Source organism: Berghia stephanieae, chromosome 3 (assembly GCF_034508935.2).
Source record: "Berghia stephanieae isolate SIO BIC M18660-M18661 chromosome 3, UCSD_Bste_1.3, whole genome shotgun sequence".
NCBI lineage: Eukaryota > Metazoa > Mollusca > Gastropoda > Nudibranchia > Aeolidiidae > Berghia > Berghia stephanieae.
Window position 1 is genome coordinate 72,648,224 of NC_088362.1, and position 18,491 is coordinate 72,666,714.

The 18,491-nt window shown below is 33.2% G+C and overlaps 1 protein-coding gene across 6 annotated transcripts in view; it reads right to left on the minus strand.

Annotated features, from left to right (window-relative positions):
• Positions 1-18,491, minus strand: part of LOC144968392 (disintegrin and metalloproteinase domain-containing protein 10-like) — a 96,403-nt gene that overhangs the window by 15,541 nt on the left and 62,371 nt on the right. For 4 of the 6 annotated variants that reach the window (XM_078906693.1, XM_078906692.1, XM_078906697.1 and 1 more), the window contains 3 exons: positions 17,187-17,333; positions 15,400-15,539; positions 7,331-7,486 (listed from right to left, as the gene is read on the minus strand). In XM_078906693.1, coding sequence (XP_078762819.1) covers positions 7,331-7,486; positions 15,400-15,539; positions 17,187-17,333 — 443 coding nt within the window. Of the gene's footprint in view, positions 1-5,293; positions 5,314-5,542; positions 5,565-7,330; positions 7,487-15,399; positions 15,540-17,186; positions 17,334-18,491 lie in introns of all 6 variants that reach the window. The other 2 variants (XM_078906694.1, XM_078906696.1) reach the window with 2 other exon arrangements.

Sequence of the window (18,491 nt, forward strand, 5' to 3'; positions counted from 1 at the left end):
ATCCCACTTAATTAATCGCACCCACCCCCCTTTGCCATACACTAAACGCAGACCTGCCACTTCACGAAAAAGGAAATCAGTATGACATTGTAAAAAAATCAGTATCTGGGGAAAAAAATCAGTATGAGACGTAAAATTATCCAATTATCCCCCCCCCCCCTTATTTTTCCCCAACACCCAAAATGGCACGCACAACGCCAATCTGGCAATCAGACTACTAACTTATTTAAAGATGGTGGCACTTGGTAACGAGTCAGAAGCCAGGGACCGCGGTGGTTTATCAGTACAGCTCGCTGTCGCTTCACAAAGGAAATGAAAACTAAATAACGCGCCGTGTGTGTTTTCTATCTGTGTGAGGGCATCACAAAGAGGCTCGCTACGTCATGTGATCTATCGAGGTATCGCGGGACGGGTCAAAGTTCATGAGACTTGAAAATTTTAACGTGCAACGTAAAGCACAAAGTAAACGTAAAAGAGAGGGGTGGAGGCTGCGGGCCCTTGGTCACTTGGTGAAATCGGTACGATCGGCAAGTAAATCGGGAAATCGGTAAATACAAAAAAAAGGTCTTGCAAATCGGTATGATACCGATTAATCGGTATGAACGGCAGGTCTGTGACACAGACGACCATACAGGCAGACGACCACCAACCTCCACTCCGCAAACCGCCCTTTCGTGTGTGAGATGGGGGGAACAGGAGGCGTACGCCTTGGACGATTCCATTATACGGGGTAAATTTCAAAATTTACTACACCATAATGATCGCAATGACAATGATCTATGGTGAAGGCATGACCCCTCTTCTCTAATGGGTTGTTTGAAATGTATGTGACAACTAAAGATGTGTGTGTTTGTGTGTGTGTGTGTGTGTGTGTGTATGTGTGTGTGTGTCGAACCTAGCAAGTAACAAATCCGATTTTTTGTTTTCTTTTGTCCATCTCTTGTCACCACTCCTTTCTATCGCAGTGTTGTCATTTAAAATAATACAATAATATTAAAATTTCGTTTGGTGTTTTTACTAATCAAATAATATGAGTTTCATTAGTTTCTTCCTTCCAAAAAACCCAGTTATAACGTCTGAATTTTTAAAAAGTCCAATAGAATATTTGGGGACCCCGATAGCTCAGTTGATAGAGCACTCTCTTTATACGCAAAGGGCCAGAGATCGATCCCGGGTGCAGTCGAGTTTTTTCTGAATCCCTGTCTACTCAGCAATGAATGGGTAGCTGAGTTTGTTAGATCTGGCGAAAAGTCACCATCGACCCCTCTTATTACCTCATCCACCCCCTCTTATTATAACTTCACGTTTCTCTCTTACTCTTCAATGCTCGCTGCCCTCTAATGTGTGTATGTGTGTGTGTGGGGGGGGGGGGGTAGGAGTTGCGTGTGTGTATCAACGCCACGAACAACTCGATCCACGCCTTGGGCGATGCCATTATCTCCGTTAATGGGGATAAATTTCAAATTTTATTAAATTATCGAAGTAACAATGAAGTACGGTGAGCAAATAAAGAAGGCATCACCCCTCTTCTCTAATTAGGTTACAATTTGAAATGAGTGTGACTACTCCGTGTGTTTTACTCCTGTAGACCACGGTTTTCATCGTGTAGCGGTCTTTAACGGTTCAAGAATGAACGATCCCACGGTCTCAAAGGTCAAACCGGTTCGAATTTCCAACAGTCTCTCAGGAATGTTCAATGTCGAAAAGGACCGGTCCTTGCGGTCTTCATTTCCCAAGGACCGTAGGACCGTGGTCCTTAAGCTTGCCAAGGACCGCCCCGCACTAGTTGTAATACTTGTGGCAATGATGATGTGGTGGTTGGAAGGTGTGGGGGGGGGGGGTATCCTTGGAACAAATTGACCTCACCGGAATTTGACGGAAGTTGCCCGGAGCCCGGAATTTTTTGCTCCAGACCGGAGTTTTTTCCGGTGAAACCGGAGTTTTGGCACCACTGTTTTAAAGTCTGAAATCAGCCAAGGGCTGAAAATTTACAGACCTGTAAAAGGAAAATAAGAAGAAATAATAATCTCAATGACAGAACTGAAGACAGGTTTGAATTTTAGACATAGCTGAAACTTTGTTTTGGAGATTGGCTGAAATTATTGACATTCATTGGAAACATTGCGTGTCATGGCTAGTAAACAATTTTTTGGCTTTACATTGATGATAACATTTGATGTGAGCACGTTCATCGTCGGATAACACATAGGCACATACCGTTCTGTTGTTTGTGATTATCATAATCATCAAATCATCGTTATTATATATTTTATTCTTTTGAAGTTTCTATTTATTTATTTATTTATTTATCTATTTATTAATTATTATTTTTCATATATTTATCTATTTATTTATGGTATTTTTATTTATTTATTTTTTATTTTCGTATACATCTTTATTTAATTATCTATTTTCATTTATTTATTCATTCATTTATTTTATAATTGATTGATTGATATCATGGTCATCATTCTTATTTATTGTTGTTGTTGTTGTTACTATTATTATTATCATCATCATCATCATCATCATTATTATAATTATTATTATTATGATTATTATTATTATTATTATTATTATTATTATTATTATTATTATTATTATTATTATTATTATTATTATTATTATTATTATTATTATTATTATTATTATTATTATTATTATTATTATTATTATTATTATTATTATTATCATTATTATTATTAACATAATATTATATTCTTAACATAATATTCTCACTCCCTACCCCTCGCCACCTCCTCTTTATACCCTTTCTACTTTTCTTTCATGCTCTATTTTTTCTATCTATAAATCATTTTTCAATAGTAATTAGAGGTTAGTTAAATGAAAAAGCATGCCTATGAAAAATTATAATACTAATAATTGAAATTTTTAAAATGATAAAAAATATTATTGTTCCACAAAACTTAAGCTCATTATTCCCACACAGAAAAAAAAATCCAATCTTTCTAAATTTCTCCCGTAAATGACTTAAGCCACAAAAGCAATATAACTATGTCCCTGCTATTGTTTCTACACGCCATCAAACAAATGAACTCCAAGAAGCTGACTAATTGGACCGATATGTATGCAGGGCTATAAAAGCATGGTATACTGCAGGAAGTCACGGAGGTTTATCAGGGTTTTCTAGGGTTCACCAGAAATTTGTCTAAAAAAAAAATAATGCAAAAACCACAAGAACTAAAATCATTAATAATATCTGAACCTAACGAACTTATGAACAAGTAGAGGCATAAAAGACATTTAGTCGATGAACAAAACACATTCAAAACACAGTAACGTCTCATTTCCAGAATTCCACGATAAAATATTTTATATCCGGGATTACTAAGGTAGGGAAATGTCTTTATTCAGCTTTATTTGTACTCTATAATCTGAATAAAAACTTTGCTTCGAGTCTGAACATCTATTTTGGGGACATCTTTGTTTAAAATATTGAGTTTATATATATATATATATATATATATATATATATATATATATCCATTGAGGTGAGATGACGGAGTGAACGAGGCATCACACTTATGCCAAGAAGACCAAGGTTCAGGCACGCTGTTGGTATTTCATCTACTGTTGAGCGTGAAATTTACCCCCTATTACTGACACTGCAGAGCTGTACTGCCGCTGATGCATGAGTTGACTCACTCCTTTTTTTTATCAAGAAAGATAGGTTTCCTCTGTGGATAAGTATATGGTGTTTTATACAATTTATTTATTCCATAATCCGAGCTCTCATCTCTGAAACAGCTGAAACACCCCAACTCTCAATCTAACACTTACAAAAACTAGGCCACAACTTAACGGTATGAGGTGGGGCTAGCAGGTGTCCAGTCAACAGTTTATAGTCACCTGGAACAACTACAAAAGACATCTAACTTCTACGTCATGGCACAAGACCGAAGGGCTAGAGCTCAGGTGGTCGCTGGTTCGGATAAGTAAGTAAGTAAGTAAGTAAGTCCAGTCAACAGACATGCACTAACAGTCCAGCAGTTGAATTAATTCTGTCTGGGAAAGAGATCTTCTTCTTCTTCTTCTTCTTATAAATATACCGACTCAGAGAGACTGAGCAGTTCAGTCGATATCCAAAGTTGTTCCATAAGCAGATGATATTTAGAAAGAATGAGTAGACATGATAGTCGAAATTAGCAGGAGGAATATTAAAAATTTAATACCCCAAAGGCCTAAGTAAAATGAGATAGATTTATATGTTTCAGTCATTACAATTGGAGAGATTATAAGCCTTTGACTGATAGGACGTAATAATCTGGAATACCTAACCCCTTTTTAAAAATGGGTTAATCAAAATAAAAATAAAAAGAATTAAAGAAACAAACCAAATGTGAAGAAAAAAATCAAAAGACAGAAGAAAAAAAAACTTCCAAAATAATAAAAAAGTGATTTTTGAATTTTTTAAAAATGCTTCAAATAAAATAAACTTCAGAATGTTCTGCTGCGATGAACAACATCCAAGTGCCCCAGTGCCCTTTACAATGTCAAGAATTGGCCTCTATTATTGTAATCTTTGTGACCATTGACTAATTCAAACTGTGCAATCTTTAATGACAATTCCATTATAAGGAAAATTCAATCTGGAAAAATTGACTGAGTTGAAGGAGTCCAGATTATGAGACGTAAGTGTAGTAGAAGATATGGATCGTAAAATTATGTCAGAAATCAATTAAATGTGAGAAGAGATTTTCAGCATGTCATGGATACAAACTTCATCAAATGAACTTGACAGAAGTTTTCACTTGAAAAAATGCCAAGACCTATAGAAGATTTTTTTTAAAATAAAAAAAACGTATTTATTTCTTTATTATATTATTATATTTATTATTTTATTTATTTAATTTTTTTTATTTTTGCACTACTAAGGAGAGGATATAAACATGTGAACATACCATGATGTGTACTATGATTAATGTTTGAGATTTATCTTATAAATGACAGTTCATATTTAAAAAATGGGAAAAATAAGAATCTACTTGAATAAATTTATGTTTTCATAGGAAAACCAATCAAAGAGAATGCAAGCAACCTGCTGGGAAAAAAAATAATGAAAACCTGAAGATAAAAAAAAAGGAAAAACAATGGAATTCCTCCCCCATCCCATCCCTCTTTCCTTCCTTCCTGTTATCAAATCGTTTACAGGTATTAATTGAATATTTGATACATTTGATGTTTTTAACCAAAATAAAAAAAGCACATTAATTTAAGTATTAATTAATACTTTATTTTGTGTGTGATTCATCTTATTGGCTGCTTTACTCACCATAGCTCGGTAGTTTAATACTGCATTCATGGACAAATAAAAACCAATTATATTTGGGGAATAAATAACAGAATTCATTGACACAGAAATGGCAATGTGTCAAAAATTTTATAATATAGCCTAGGAGGAAGAGATATAGAAAGCCGTTTCAAGCCTGGAGGAGTACAAATCTCATCAAAATGGTACAAGGATCGGGCATCATTATATACTTATGAAACATCTAATTGTTTTTGGGCAAAAGATACGTACCCATCTTCATCAAAACAAAATGCTGAGATGAAAAAGTTTGTTAATTTTTTTCCCTGATAAAGAAAGTCTGTCACTTAAACGCTCAGTAAAAAAGAAATATGCTCATCATGCCTTTTCATTTCACTTTTTAATATCCTGAGAAGTGATCAATGTTATGACTAAATAGCCATATTTTGCAAATGTTGGTGTTCAACCACAAAAAAATTGAATTGTTTTATTTGACTGTGTTCGTATTCATTGCTGACAAACTAATGAGACATATTTTACCAAGATTAAAAAAGGGGCCTGAAGATAGGGGTAGGATAAAATCTAACAATAAAACAAACACTAAACAGATCTGAATGTTTTGAGTGTTCAACTGCGACCAACATTAAGAGAGTGTAAATAGATGTATGACAGGGAAAACAGTTTTAACTTCGGTGTTTTTTTTACTCCTTGTGATAGGTGATAAAACATACATGTATCAATACAACATGAATCATTACTCATGTGACTACTTTAAAAAAGAGTGAAAGCATATCAAGACTTCTATTGACAACTTAAAATCTAATAGAGTCTTTAGATCTCATTGCTATTTTTATTTTTTCAACAATGATTTGCAATGCACACGAAATATTCATTCCGAACATGTAACATTTAAACATAGCATGAGACATGGACTCTAACCAATGCGGTGAGACGAATAGGAGAGAGTAAAATAGTGACATGAAAATGGAAATATCACTTAGTTTAAGCAATAATCACTTCCATTTTCCATATTAACATCCTGAACTGTACCAAAGCAAATAGTTTACAGAAGAAAGAATGAGTCTTCAGTCACTGAAGAAGACATGTACTTAAGAGTCATTTTTAAAAAGAACTAAATAATGATGAATTTAGACCTCAACATATTACATGCTTGAAAACAATCAAGCAGGACTGCTATTTGTCATAAAATCAGAATTTGGATGTGTTAGTTTTTCTTCTTTTTCTTTTCGTTTCTTCTTTTTCTTTGTTTGTTTTGTTCTATTCATTTATTTATCTTTATTTATTTATTTATTTATTATTTATTTATTTAGACTTGAGGCTGTGGTATAGGTGTCCTTGACTTGAAATAAAGTTGTCTAATCTTTTCCTATGAGATTTCCAAACAAGAGAACATACAAAGAGGTTTGGCTTTGACATTTATTTACTTACACGACTGATATTATACTCGTAGTTTACAGGGAACGATGACCACTAGAGACAACAATTGGGAAAATGGTAAGGGCGAATAATATAATTTGGTTTTGTTTTCATGCTGGGGGTGGGGGACATTGAAAAAGCACGACGTATTTCAACTTTCAACAAACATTAATTTATAAAACAATGTTTTAACGCCTTGCTTTTGATATGCTTCTTTCTCATATACCATTTTCTTTTGTTTTAATCAAAATAAACGATATAAAAGTATGAGAGTGATCAACTCATGGTCATACAAAAGTTTCATGAATATGTTTTCAAATGAGTTAGATTCTTTCAGTCAGCAAATCTAATTATCTGAAACTGAGTACAAATGTTATACAGAGTTAATAAGTAAATCACTCTATCAAGAATTCTGCTGGGAAATTGATGGCTACAGAAAAGTTAAACAAAAGTTATAAATACTTCAATATTGTATTGTGCATGGAAACTTTTCCCCAATCCCAAAGATTTCTTTTTTTCTCCCTCTAGATCTATGATAGTTCAAATGATGCATGGCAAGGACCTGACCAATGATTTCAAAATCAATTTCTTAAAATGTTTAAATATCTGTCTATCATCCCTTACCTTATCAGCAGCATTGGGATTTGTCCGGGGCATGGGCTGAGCTCGTCTCTTTTTCTTGGGATCTTCACTAGGTGTGTTGTAGCCAAATAATTTGACAAATACTACCATGAAGACAATAACACCCACGGCCATGAGCAACACCGCCCACCAGTGGTCCTACAAGAAAAACAAAACAGAAGATGATTATAACCCTCCAGTGTTCAGATTATTTTTGGAGGAGTAGAAAATGAATTCCCTATATGGCCATGTCAATCATGTAGACATCCTTTGATGATATAAGCCTAACCTTTGATCTCTGCAGTCGCATTTTAGTTTTCTACGGTCACTCATAGCTAAACTCCCCCAGAAGCAATTTCATAGGTCCATCCATCACCAAAAATTTCAAACTTTTCAGGCCTAGAAGTGATTCAGGAAAATATTTTTCCCTGCTTTTTCCCGGTTTTTTCCTGGTTTTTTCCAGGCTCTAGGGAAAATTTTAAGGTAGTAATTTTCAAGCATATTCATCAACTCTAGACCAGTTACCACTACCTATATATTATATATATATATATATATATATATATATATATATATATATATATATAGAGAGAGAGAGAGAGAGGAGAGAGAGAGAGAGAGAGAGAGAGAGAGAGAGAGAGAGAGAGAGAGAGAATCAGAAAAGAGGGGGAAATTATTGACTCGTAGTACATATTACTATAACAAGCCATCCAGTATCTAAGCCTACACCATCCGTGGGGGAAAAAAAGGAAAAAAAAAAAAGAGAGAGAGAGAGAGAGAGAGAGAGAGAGAGAGAGAGAGAGAGAGAGAGAGAGAGAGAGAGAGAGAGAGAGAGAGAGAGAATGGGGAGAAAAGAGACAAAGAGAAGAGAAATCAATAGAGAGAAAAAGACATTTGAATATTACTATGAGAGAGAAAGTAGCGTCCAAAGACTTGTGGCCTACTTATTGAATTGCACATGAATGAAATAAAGCTAGTTAATCTAGAGACAGACAAAACAAACTTAGTACAAATTACAATGAGTAAACGACCTTAATCTGCCATCTCCAAATAATTGAATAACAAGTCACGAAAATTAATTAAAGTAGCCCAAGGACGTCGACCGTCTTTCTTAGCTTAGCTAACAATCGCATTCATGACCAAGTCAAAAACACACAAAAAAAAAAAACACACACACACACATGCTCACACACACACACACTACTAAGATGAGGGGAGGGATGTGTGTTTCTAGCACTCTTGTCTTGTCGACAATGATGAGTCGACTGAGTGAATCAAGCGTCTTTAAGTCTTCGACAATCACAGGCTATCTAACCGAACCGGCTGGTCGAAACAAAGACGCTTCTCGCCGTCGATGTATTACGCTATTGTTATGCAAGTGGCAAGGAATATAACACCTTTTTGAGTAGGCCTAAAAGCTAAAATCTAAAAGTAAAAAATATAATTCTGAGGAATTTGAAAGTCACATTGTTGAAATCGGCTTGAAAAAAGAAGAACATTGGTCCTTGTTTCAGAAAAATCGGTTGAAAACCAACTGTTTTACGAATAAATTCGATTTTAAAAATTGCTTTTGTTTATTTTCGATTTTTTTAGCAACTTTTTATTTATCGGCCGATTTCTTGATTTTTATATCATTCTTTATATCTCAATGAGACGAGATCTGTGATATACTTTGTTTGTTTCAAATGTAACTACAACATAATTTGTTTTTTTTTTACTTATCAACCGTGCCTGGATAATTTATTCAACAACTGACGCAACTATCCCATTGCCGTCTTCCACTTCCAGTGTTTCAGCGATGACTCTAAACCACTATAATTACGTCATGCACAGGAAACATGGTAATAGTCTGTGTACTCTACGAATGCGGACCGGACTTTGCTGATTGGGTCGATCGTCATAACATAGGGCCTAGTAGTGTGAGGAAACCATTGGTCAGATTCAGCGTGGGTTACGCAACTGGATGCGTGGGTTGACGGAGGCAGGAAGCAATAACAAACCCACATGGTTGCCATTACCTCCACCATCATTCTCGCTCACGGTTTGTGGAAAGCACTTCATTACAGGCACGTAATAGTGAATCTAGTTTTTGTTTTGAACATTTCTATTATTATTCTTTGTAAATTGACCCATATTAAAAGAAACATACAAACAAAAAAGGCATGACCAGTCACTAACAATGCCGTGTAGTGTGTAGACAGTAACACAGTACGGTGAACATGACTGACACTGACATTGGGGTCGGAATGTCGGAACCCATGAGTCGTTCGCAACTCTGCCTCACGTATTCATTTAATCAGTCAATTTAATTTTTATTAAGCTTGCGTAAAACATACAAACAAAAAAGACATGACCAGTCACTAACAATGCAGTGTAGTGTGTAGACAGTAACACGGTACGGTGAACATGAATGACACTGGGATCGGAATGTCGGAACCCAGTAGTCGGAGTCGTTCGCAACTCAGCCTCGCGTACTCATTTAATCAGTCATTTAATTTTCATTTAGCTTGCCTATTCTTCAAGTTTATGTTATATTCACCTTTTCTATTTAAAAAGGGTAATCCAAACAGACCATAAAACGATTTTATAATAAGCCGACTTCAACTTCCATCACACACGAACTTATTTTGGGTGTTTTTTTTTTAACCAAACCGTTTGACTCAAATTAAAGCTTCGGCATTGGATAAGGAGCGAGGTCCCTGTTGCCATCTTGCTTAGTTTATACAGAGACTGGGTTGCCACCTTGGCTGTTCTTGATAAATAGTAAAATAGTACAACCTTGTGCAATATGAGAGAGAGAGAGAGAGAGAGAGAGAGAGAGAGAGAGAGAGAGAGAGAGAGAGAGAGAGAGACAGAGAGAGAAATTTTGAACAAAAAACGAATCTCTCTCTCATCCTCTCTCTCTCTCTCTCTCTCTCTCTCTCTCTCTCTCTCTCTCTCTCTCTCTCTCTCTCTCTCTCTCTCTCTCTCTCTCTCTTCCTATTTCATCTGTCACACTGTTTGACAATCTTCATCACCTGGCTCACTTGTACTTGTAATATCGGGTGTGAGGTAAAATTTTGAACAATTATTATTATTTATAAAATGCAGAATCTTTTCAAATAAACGGATAAAATAGAGATTAATTCTAATCGAACAGTGGAACACAAAGGCAGAATTTGCGAACAATCTAACACATAAGTGTCGTGGTCTTATTATAAAAATGCAGAAACTTTGCAAATAAACGGATAGACTAGATGTTATTTCGATTCGAAAAGTGGAACACAATAGGAAAATTTGCGAATACCCAGTCCAGACATAAGCGTTATGGTCTTATTTATAAAGTGCAGAATCTTTGCAAATAAACGGATAAAATAGAGATTAATTCGATTCGAAAAGTGGAAACACATAAGCAGAATTTGCGAATGCCGGTCCAGACATAAGCGTTATGGTCTTATTTATGAAGTGCAGAAACTTTGCAAATAAACGGATAGACTAGATGTTATTTCGATTCGAAAAGTGGAACACAATAGGAAAATTTGCGAATACCCAGTCCAGACATAAGCGTTATGGTCTTATTTATAATGTGCAGAATCTTTTCAAATGAACGGATAAAAATAGAGATTAATTCTAATCGAACAGTGGAACACAAAGGCAGAATTTGCGAAAATCTAACACATAAGTGTCGTGGTCTTATTTATAAAATGCAGAAACTTTGCAAATAAACGGATAGACTAGATGTTATTTCGATTCGAAAAGTGGAACATAATAGGAAAATTTGCGAATACCCAGTCCAGACATAAGCGTTATGGTCTTATTTATAAAGTGCAGAATCTTTGCAAATAAACGGATAAAATAGAGATTAATTCGATTCGAAAAGTGGAACACATAAGCAGAATTTGCGAATGCCCGGTCCAGACATAAGCGTTATGGTCTTATTTATAAAGTGCAGAAACTTTGCAAATAAACGGATAGACTAGATGTTATTTCGATTCGAAAAGTGGAACACAATAGGAAAATTTGCGAATACCCAGTCCAGACATAAGCGTTATGGTCTTATTTATAAAGTGCAGAATCTTTGCAAATAAACGGATAAAATAGAGATTAATTCTAATCGAACAGTGGAACACAAAGGCAGAATTTGCGAACAATCTAACACATAAGTGTCGTGGTCTTATTTATAAAATGCAGAAACTTTGCAAATAACGGATAGACTAGATGTTATTTCGATTCGAAAAGTGGAACACAATAGGAAAATTTGCGAATACCCAGTCCAGACATAAGCGTTATGGTCTTATTTATAAAGTGCAGAATCTTTGCAAATAAACGGATAAAATAGAGATTAATTCGATTCGAAAAGTGGAACACATAAGCAGAATTTGCGAATGCCCGGTCCAGACATAAGCGTTATGGTCTTATTTATAAAGTGCAGAAACTTTGCAAATAAACGGATAGACTAGATGTTATTTCGATTCGAAAAGTGGAACACAATAGGAAAATTGGCGAATACCCAGTCCAGACATAAGCGTTATGGTCTTATTTATAAAGTGCAGAATCTTTTCAAATAAACGGATAAAATAGAGATTAATTCTAATCGAACAGTGGAACACAAAGGCAGAATTTGCGAACAATCTAACACATAAGTGTCGTGGTCTTATTTATAAAATGCAGAAACTTTGCAAATAAACGGTATAAAATAGAGATTAATTCGATTCGAAAAGTGGAACACATAAGCAGAATTTGCGAATGCCCGGTCCAGACATAAGCGTTATGGTCTTATTTATAAAGTGCAGAAACTTTGCAAATAAACGGATAGACTAGATGTTATTTCGATTCGAAAAGTGGAACACAATAGGAAAATTTGCGAATACCCAGTCCAGACATAAGCATTATGGTCTTATTTATAAAGTGCAGAAACTTTGCAAATAAACGGATAAGATAGAGATTAATTCGATTCGAAAGTGGAATGCAAATGCAGAAGTTGTGAATACCCAGTCCAGACATAAGTGTTATGGTCTTATTTATAAAGTGCAGAAACTTTGCAAATAAACGGACAAGATAGAGATTAATTCGATTCAAAAGTGGAATGCAAATGCAGAAGTTGTGAATACCCGGTCCAGGCATAAGCGTCATGGTCTTGTTTAAATGAAACAATGCAGTTTAAAAAAATTTATGGTCATTGAGTAATTAAGCTAAATATGCGGAGTTCAAATAGATAACTTGATCTGTGAAATTTTTTATAATTAGCTGTTTTTATTCTCCATCATTTAGATTATGTGATTAAGTTTATAATTGAAATACAAACTTTTTCTCACTTATCAATGTTTTGCAATAAAGGAGAATGTGAGTGAACCTGTGCAAAGAAAATTATTTGATAGAGTGATATTTATCATGCTTTTCAGTTTGTAGTTGAATTCTAGAATGGATTCTTTATAGTTCTCATTGATTGTATGTCAGTATGTCAGTCTTTAGGACATCGATTACCCTAATGCGGTCACAATTTACAATGTGACGGCCACAAGCCGTTAAACGCAGAGTGGGGTATTGTTGTTTGCAAGTAATGCTATAGTTTTAATAGGATATCTGTCTCCTATTAAAATACATTCCTGTGTTGGATTTTGGATTAAATTCATGTCTTCTTCGGATTATGGGATATTTAATTTTCATGGATTGTGATTGTGATTTTCAAGACTATTAATGTAAGTAAATGCCCAAATAGATATTTTTATTCATTTATTCTTTATTTTTATTTTTTTTTAGTTTTGTTTTGAAGCATTTATTATAAGAAATAATGTACATATGCACTTATACACCAAAGACTGCTTTCAACTGCTTATTATTATTATTATTATTATTATTATTATTATTATATTATTATTATTATTATTATTATTATTATTAATATTATTATATAATAATATATAATAATAATAATAATAATAATAATAATAATAATAATAATAATAATAATAATAATAATAATAATAATAATAATAATAATAATAGTGCATTGAGTGAAATCCCAATCACGGTTGCCCAAATAAAACTGGCGCTAGAATCCCGACTACCTGTCTAAACGAATGTTGTTTGTACGATACATACTAACTACACGCTCAATATCGGGGGCAGAAAATATGCGTTTGGTTTTATGAAATTAAAACAGTAGTCCCACATTGTTCTTTGATGTTATTTGTGGTTGCATTTGCTTTGAAACTTACACATTATATTGTGTTACATTGTTTACAAAATATTTCTGGTACTCGTATGCATGTGTAGTCAACGGTCAATCGTGTTCTTTATTATTTTATTATTAATTTTGGCTTGGCATCTTACATATGTGAATTTGACAGGTTGTTATGGATGGTAATTACTCGTATAACATTAAGTGATTTTTAAACATTTTTAGGGCGTTTTAAATGTCTTTCTTGCATTCATTGCCGAGCACCTCCACTTTTCTGTTACTATTTTAACGATCAGCTGATTTTCTCTTGCCTCCCCTTTAATTTCGCGGACTTTTTTCAGAACGAGGCGTGGGAGTGGCTAGAGGCTGCTGCCATGCTCTGAGCCGATCGTTCGCAGGTTGGGTAATGATTACGCGGAAGAATACATGTTGGGTTGTTGTTCACCTAAATTTTTCTCACGGCTTTTTCCGGCCCAGACAATTTTCACCGATTTTCCCGGCTTTTCCCGGTCGGGAAATTTCAAAATAAAGTTCCCGGCTTTTCCCGGTTTTCCCGGCCCACTTCGAGGCCTGAGTTTTGTTCTCGTGAGTTCTTTAAGTTTTTTTTATCAAAGAACGATTGGCTATTTAGCATCTTGACCCTTCAATGATTGGTCATTCTGACAGCTCACGTGTCAACAGCTGTCAACAATGCATTGAGTCATCGCTGAAGCACTGGAAGACGGTCATCGGAAAGTTGCACCACAATCACCAAGTTGTTGAATATATTATCCAGGCACGGTTGATAGGTAAAAAAGCCGAATTATGCTCTAGTTACATTTGAAACAAACAAAGTATACCACTGATCTCATCTCATTGAGATATAAAGAATGATATAAAAATCAAGAAAATCGGCAGATAAATAAAAAAGTTGCTAAAAAAAGCTAAAATAAACAAAAGTAAATTTAAAAAATAAAATTCATTCGTAAAACAGTTGGTTTTCAACCGATTTTCCTGAAATAAGGACCAATGTTCTTTTTTCAAGCTGATTTCAGCAATGTGACTTTCAAATTCCTCAGAATTATATTTTTTACTTTTAGATTTTAGCTTTTAGGCCTACTTAAAAAGGTGTTATATTCCTTGCATAACAATAGCATAATACACGGACAGTGAGAAGCGTCTTTGTTTCGTCCAGCCGGTTAGAGAGTCTGTGGTTGGTCGAAGACTTTGAGATGCTTGATTCACAAATCTACACAAATGACGGTGGTGGTAAATCAAAGAGGTGTAACATATTTATTTACCATCTATTTTTCTTGGTGCTAAAATTACAAAGTAATAATTTCGCATCAGAAATAATGACTCTGAAGTTCCTATCTCTTTATTACAATAAAATTGATACCACGAAGGACAAAATCGCCCCAAAAATTAGGGAGTTCATTCATAATATTTTTTAAAGTTTACAATAATTGTCATCAAAGTCATTTTTTATCACCAAAGTTGTAATTTTTTCCCGATTTTTATCAAACAAAGTGCAATGTTAATGATTTTCACCCTCAAATAAAATAAGACCCAAATCGCAATTTCTAAAACAAATTTTATTTTCTGTCGACAAATTTATAAAAATCAAAGCTGAAAACATCCTGCGACAGTGACAGGCTTGTCATTTCCTTCACAACGATTGGATTTTACTGACTGAGGCCAGTCTTGACTACCCAACCCATGAATATTTGGCCGATGTCGGTTGTTGTCGGGTTGAATCTTAAAGAGCTAAATCAAATAAGAATCCTGAACATGCTAATCTGACCTTTCAAAAAATCAAGAAAAAAATCTTGTTTGATTATAATTTACAATAGAAAATACTTACAGCGATTTATAGTTCAATATTTTCAAAAGTGACTTCATTAAAAATTAATTTACAATAGAAAACACTTACAACAACCCAGTCTTCTATATTTTCAAACGTGACTTCATCAAAAATGAGATCAGCCAACTGCTTGAAGGGACCCTCAGCATCATAGTTTCGGCATTTAGAGAAAACATCACAGTAACCTTTGCCATAGTTACATGCTGAACCTAGAGGGGAAAACATAAAATATGATGAAAAGCATTCTTGCTTTGATCAGTGTGTTTAAAAGATTCACCATTCTTCAATAACTTAACTCTTTATTGCTGGAATGTGCTTCTTTCAATCATCAGTCTCTTTCTAAAAAATTTATCCATTTATTTTTATATTGTTGCATATTTCTATAAATTAAATATGCAAAGTAAAATACACAATTTTATTCTGGTTGATAAGCCTGTTATAGATTATAATAGAATTAGACCCTACCATTTATGGATTAATTCATATTATCTGGACTACAGAATAACTTTTCAAAACAGTCAACACCCTCCCCCACGCTATTCTTTGCTGCTATTGGAAATAATCATTACACATATCTACATATTTAATAAAACTTTGGATTCTCCTCTGATGCCTCCTCCTCCTTCTTCTTCTTCCTTTAGCATCGTCATTATCATCATCATCATCATTATCATCATTATTATCATATCGTATCATATCGTATAATTTAAGAGCTAATAGGTTCTAAAAACCTTTTAATGCTCTGTGTAAGTTTTATGCATAGATACAACTTATCAATTATAGAATTGGTATACAATGTCAGTCAATTGATAATATTGAGAATTAAATTTCTAATACATAAAAAAGTGTTATAGTCAATATTCGTAGTATAATTTACTCTCTTTACATTCATTTGGCACGTCCGACTTGTACATTCGAGAGTTTCAAATAATTGTTATACAAAAGACAATAATATCAAATGTCATGTTACATTATTCGTCAAAATCAAATATAATGTTGGTACGATCTTTGTCAATGGCATTCTTACAATTATTAATTGAATTAGAATTATTTGTCTCAAACTTTAGATTATTCCAAATTGTCACAGTCCTTTGAATTAGATTATTTTTCCTTATAAACGAATTTGTTTTCAACAAATATCTTAAACTTATCTACCCTGGTGTTTGTAGTATGCGAATAATTTAAAAAAATCATTATAATCTATATTACAAGAACCATGCACGTGCCTATATATATATATGAATAAGATCACCTCTTATTCTACGATAATTTAGTGAAGGCAAATACCGATATTTTAATCTGTCTAAATAGGATAGATGTCAAATGTCAGGTAAAAGTCACGAAGCACATCTTTATTTATTATTATTATCATTATCATCTTATTATTATTATTATTATTATTATTATTATTATTATTATTATTATTATTATTATTACTATTATTATTATTATTATTATTATTATTATTATTATTATTATTATTATTATTATTATTATTATTATTATATTATGATGATTATTATCATCATTATTATTATATATATCATGATGATTATTATCATCATTATTATTATATATATCATTATTATTATTTTTATCATTATTATTATTATTATTATTATTATTATTATTATTATTATTATTATTATTATTATTATTATCATCATTATTATTGTTATTATTATTATCATTATTATTATTATTATTATTATTATTATTATTATTATTATTATTATTATTATTATTATTATTATTATTATTATTATTATTATTATTATTATTATTATTAGGGTATTAATATTATTACCATGTTGCTCGAAAAAAAATAATCTTATTATTATATCATCTTTCATCACCTGCAGGTCTTTTTACACCCAAATTTCCACTATCCTCATTTTTTCCATTCTGGATGTCGGTCAGCAACTTCTTGAAATCAGCAAATTCCGCTTTATTAACCTTGTCAGTATCGTAGGAAGACACACACTCAGAGTTGGCATCTTTTTCTGTACATGATTTAAATATGGATAAAATGTCAGATGATGTAAAAAAAAAAAAAGAATATAAATAAATATATAAATGAATCAATAAATAAAATAAAGGAGTTATAACGCCTAACTAATTTTGTTTTAAAATACTTCAAAATTAAACTCAGTCCAAATTAATCGAAAAAAAATCCATTTCGAATCCATACATTTTTTTTTTAAATGACTAATACAGATAAATGACGACACATGAAACAAATACAAAGGATCGAAAAATGGGAAATGGTGTCTCAGAAAAATGAATATTGATAATCAGAGACAGCTTTGGAGAGCTGATACTGACAACAGTGGTACAAATCGCCGTCATTCTCCAAAAAGTAATAAACAAAAATGAATATTGATAATCAGAGACAGCTTTGGAGAGCTGATACTGACAACAGTGGTACAAATCGCCGTCATTCTCCAAAAAGTAATAAACAAAAATGAATATTGATAATCAGAGACAGCTTTGGAGAGCTGATACTGACAACAGTGGTACAAATCGCCGTCATTCTCCAAAAAGTAATAAACAAAAATGATTATATCAGTAACTGCTTCAAAAAAGTGAATAAAAGACCAAAATTATTCTTTGAAGTTGTTATATTCATTTTTGTTTCTTACTTTTTACAGTCCACAGCTTCTAGCAGCCTAGTATCAGCGTCATGCTCCAAAACTTTTAGGTCAATGGACCCCTTGTTTACCCAATATATGTGGCATAAATTGTCATGTTTTTAAAATTGAGTCAGTCTATATTTTCATCATAAAGTTCTTTACAAGATCCATCAAACTCAGCTATCCGATCCTTGTCAGAAGAGGTAAGAACTCTGCCCCCGAAACCCAACATTTGGCTTTATCCTCAATTGAATTCAGTCCCTTTAAGGTATAAGTTAAAGCTCTATCAAATGAGCTACCAGAAACCATGTGATAATAACAGGCACTTGTATTTGTTAAGGCAGGTTGAATTGCAATTATCAAAAGTATGCAGTGAATCACATATCAAACATTCATATTATCAATTTAAAATGCAAGTCAAGTGGGGGCAAAAAAAAAAAAGAGTTATAAGTATTTTAAAATAAATAAATAAATATAATAAATTCCCTCGAACTCTTTTTGGGTACAACGCTGAGACCATAGCACTGA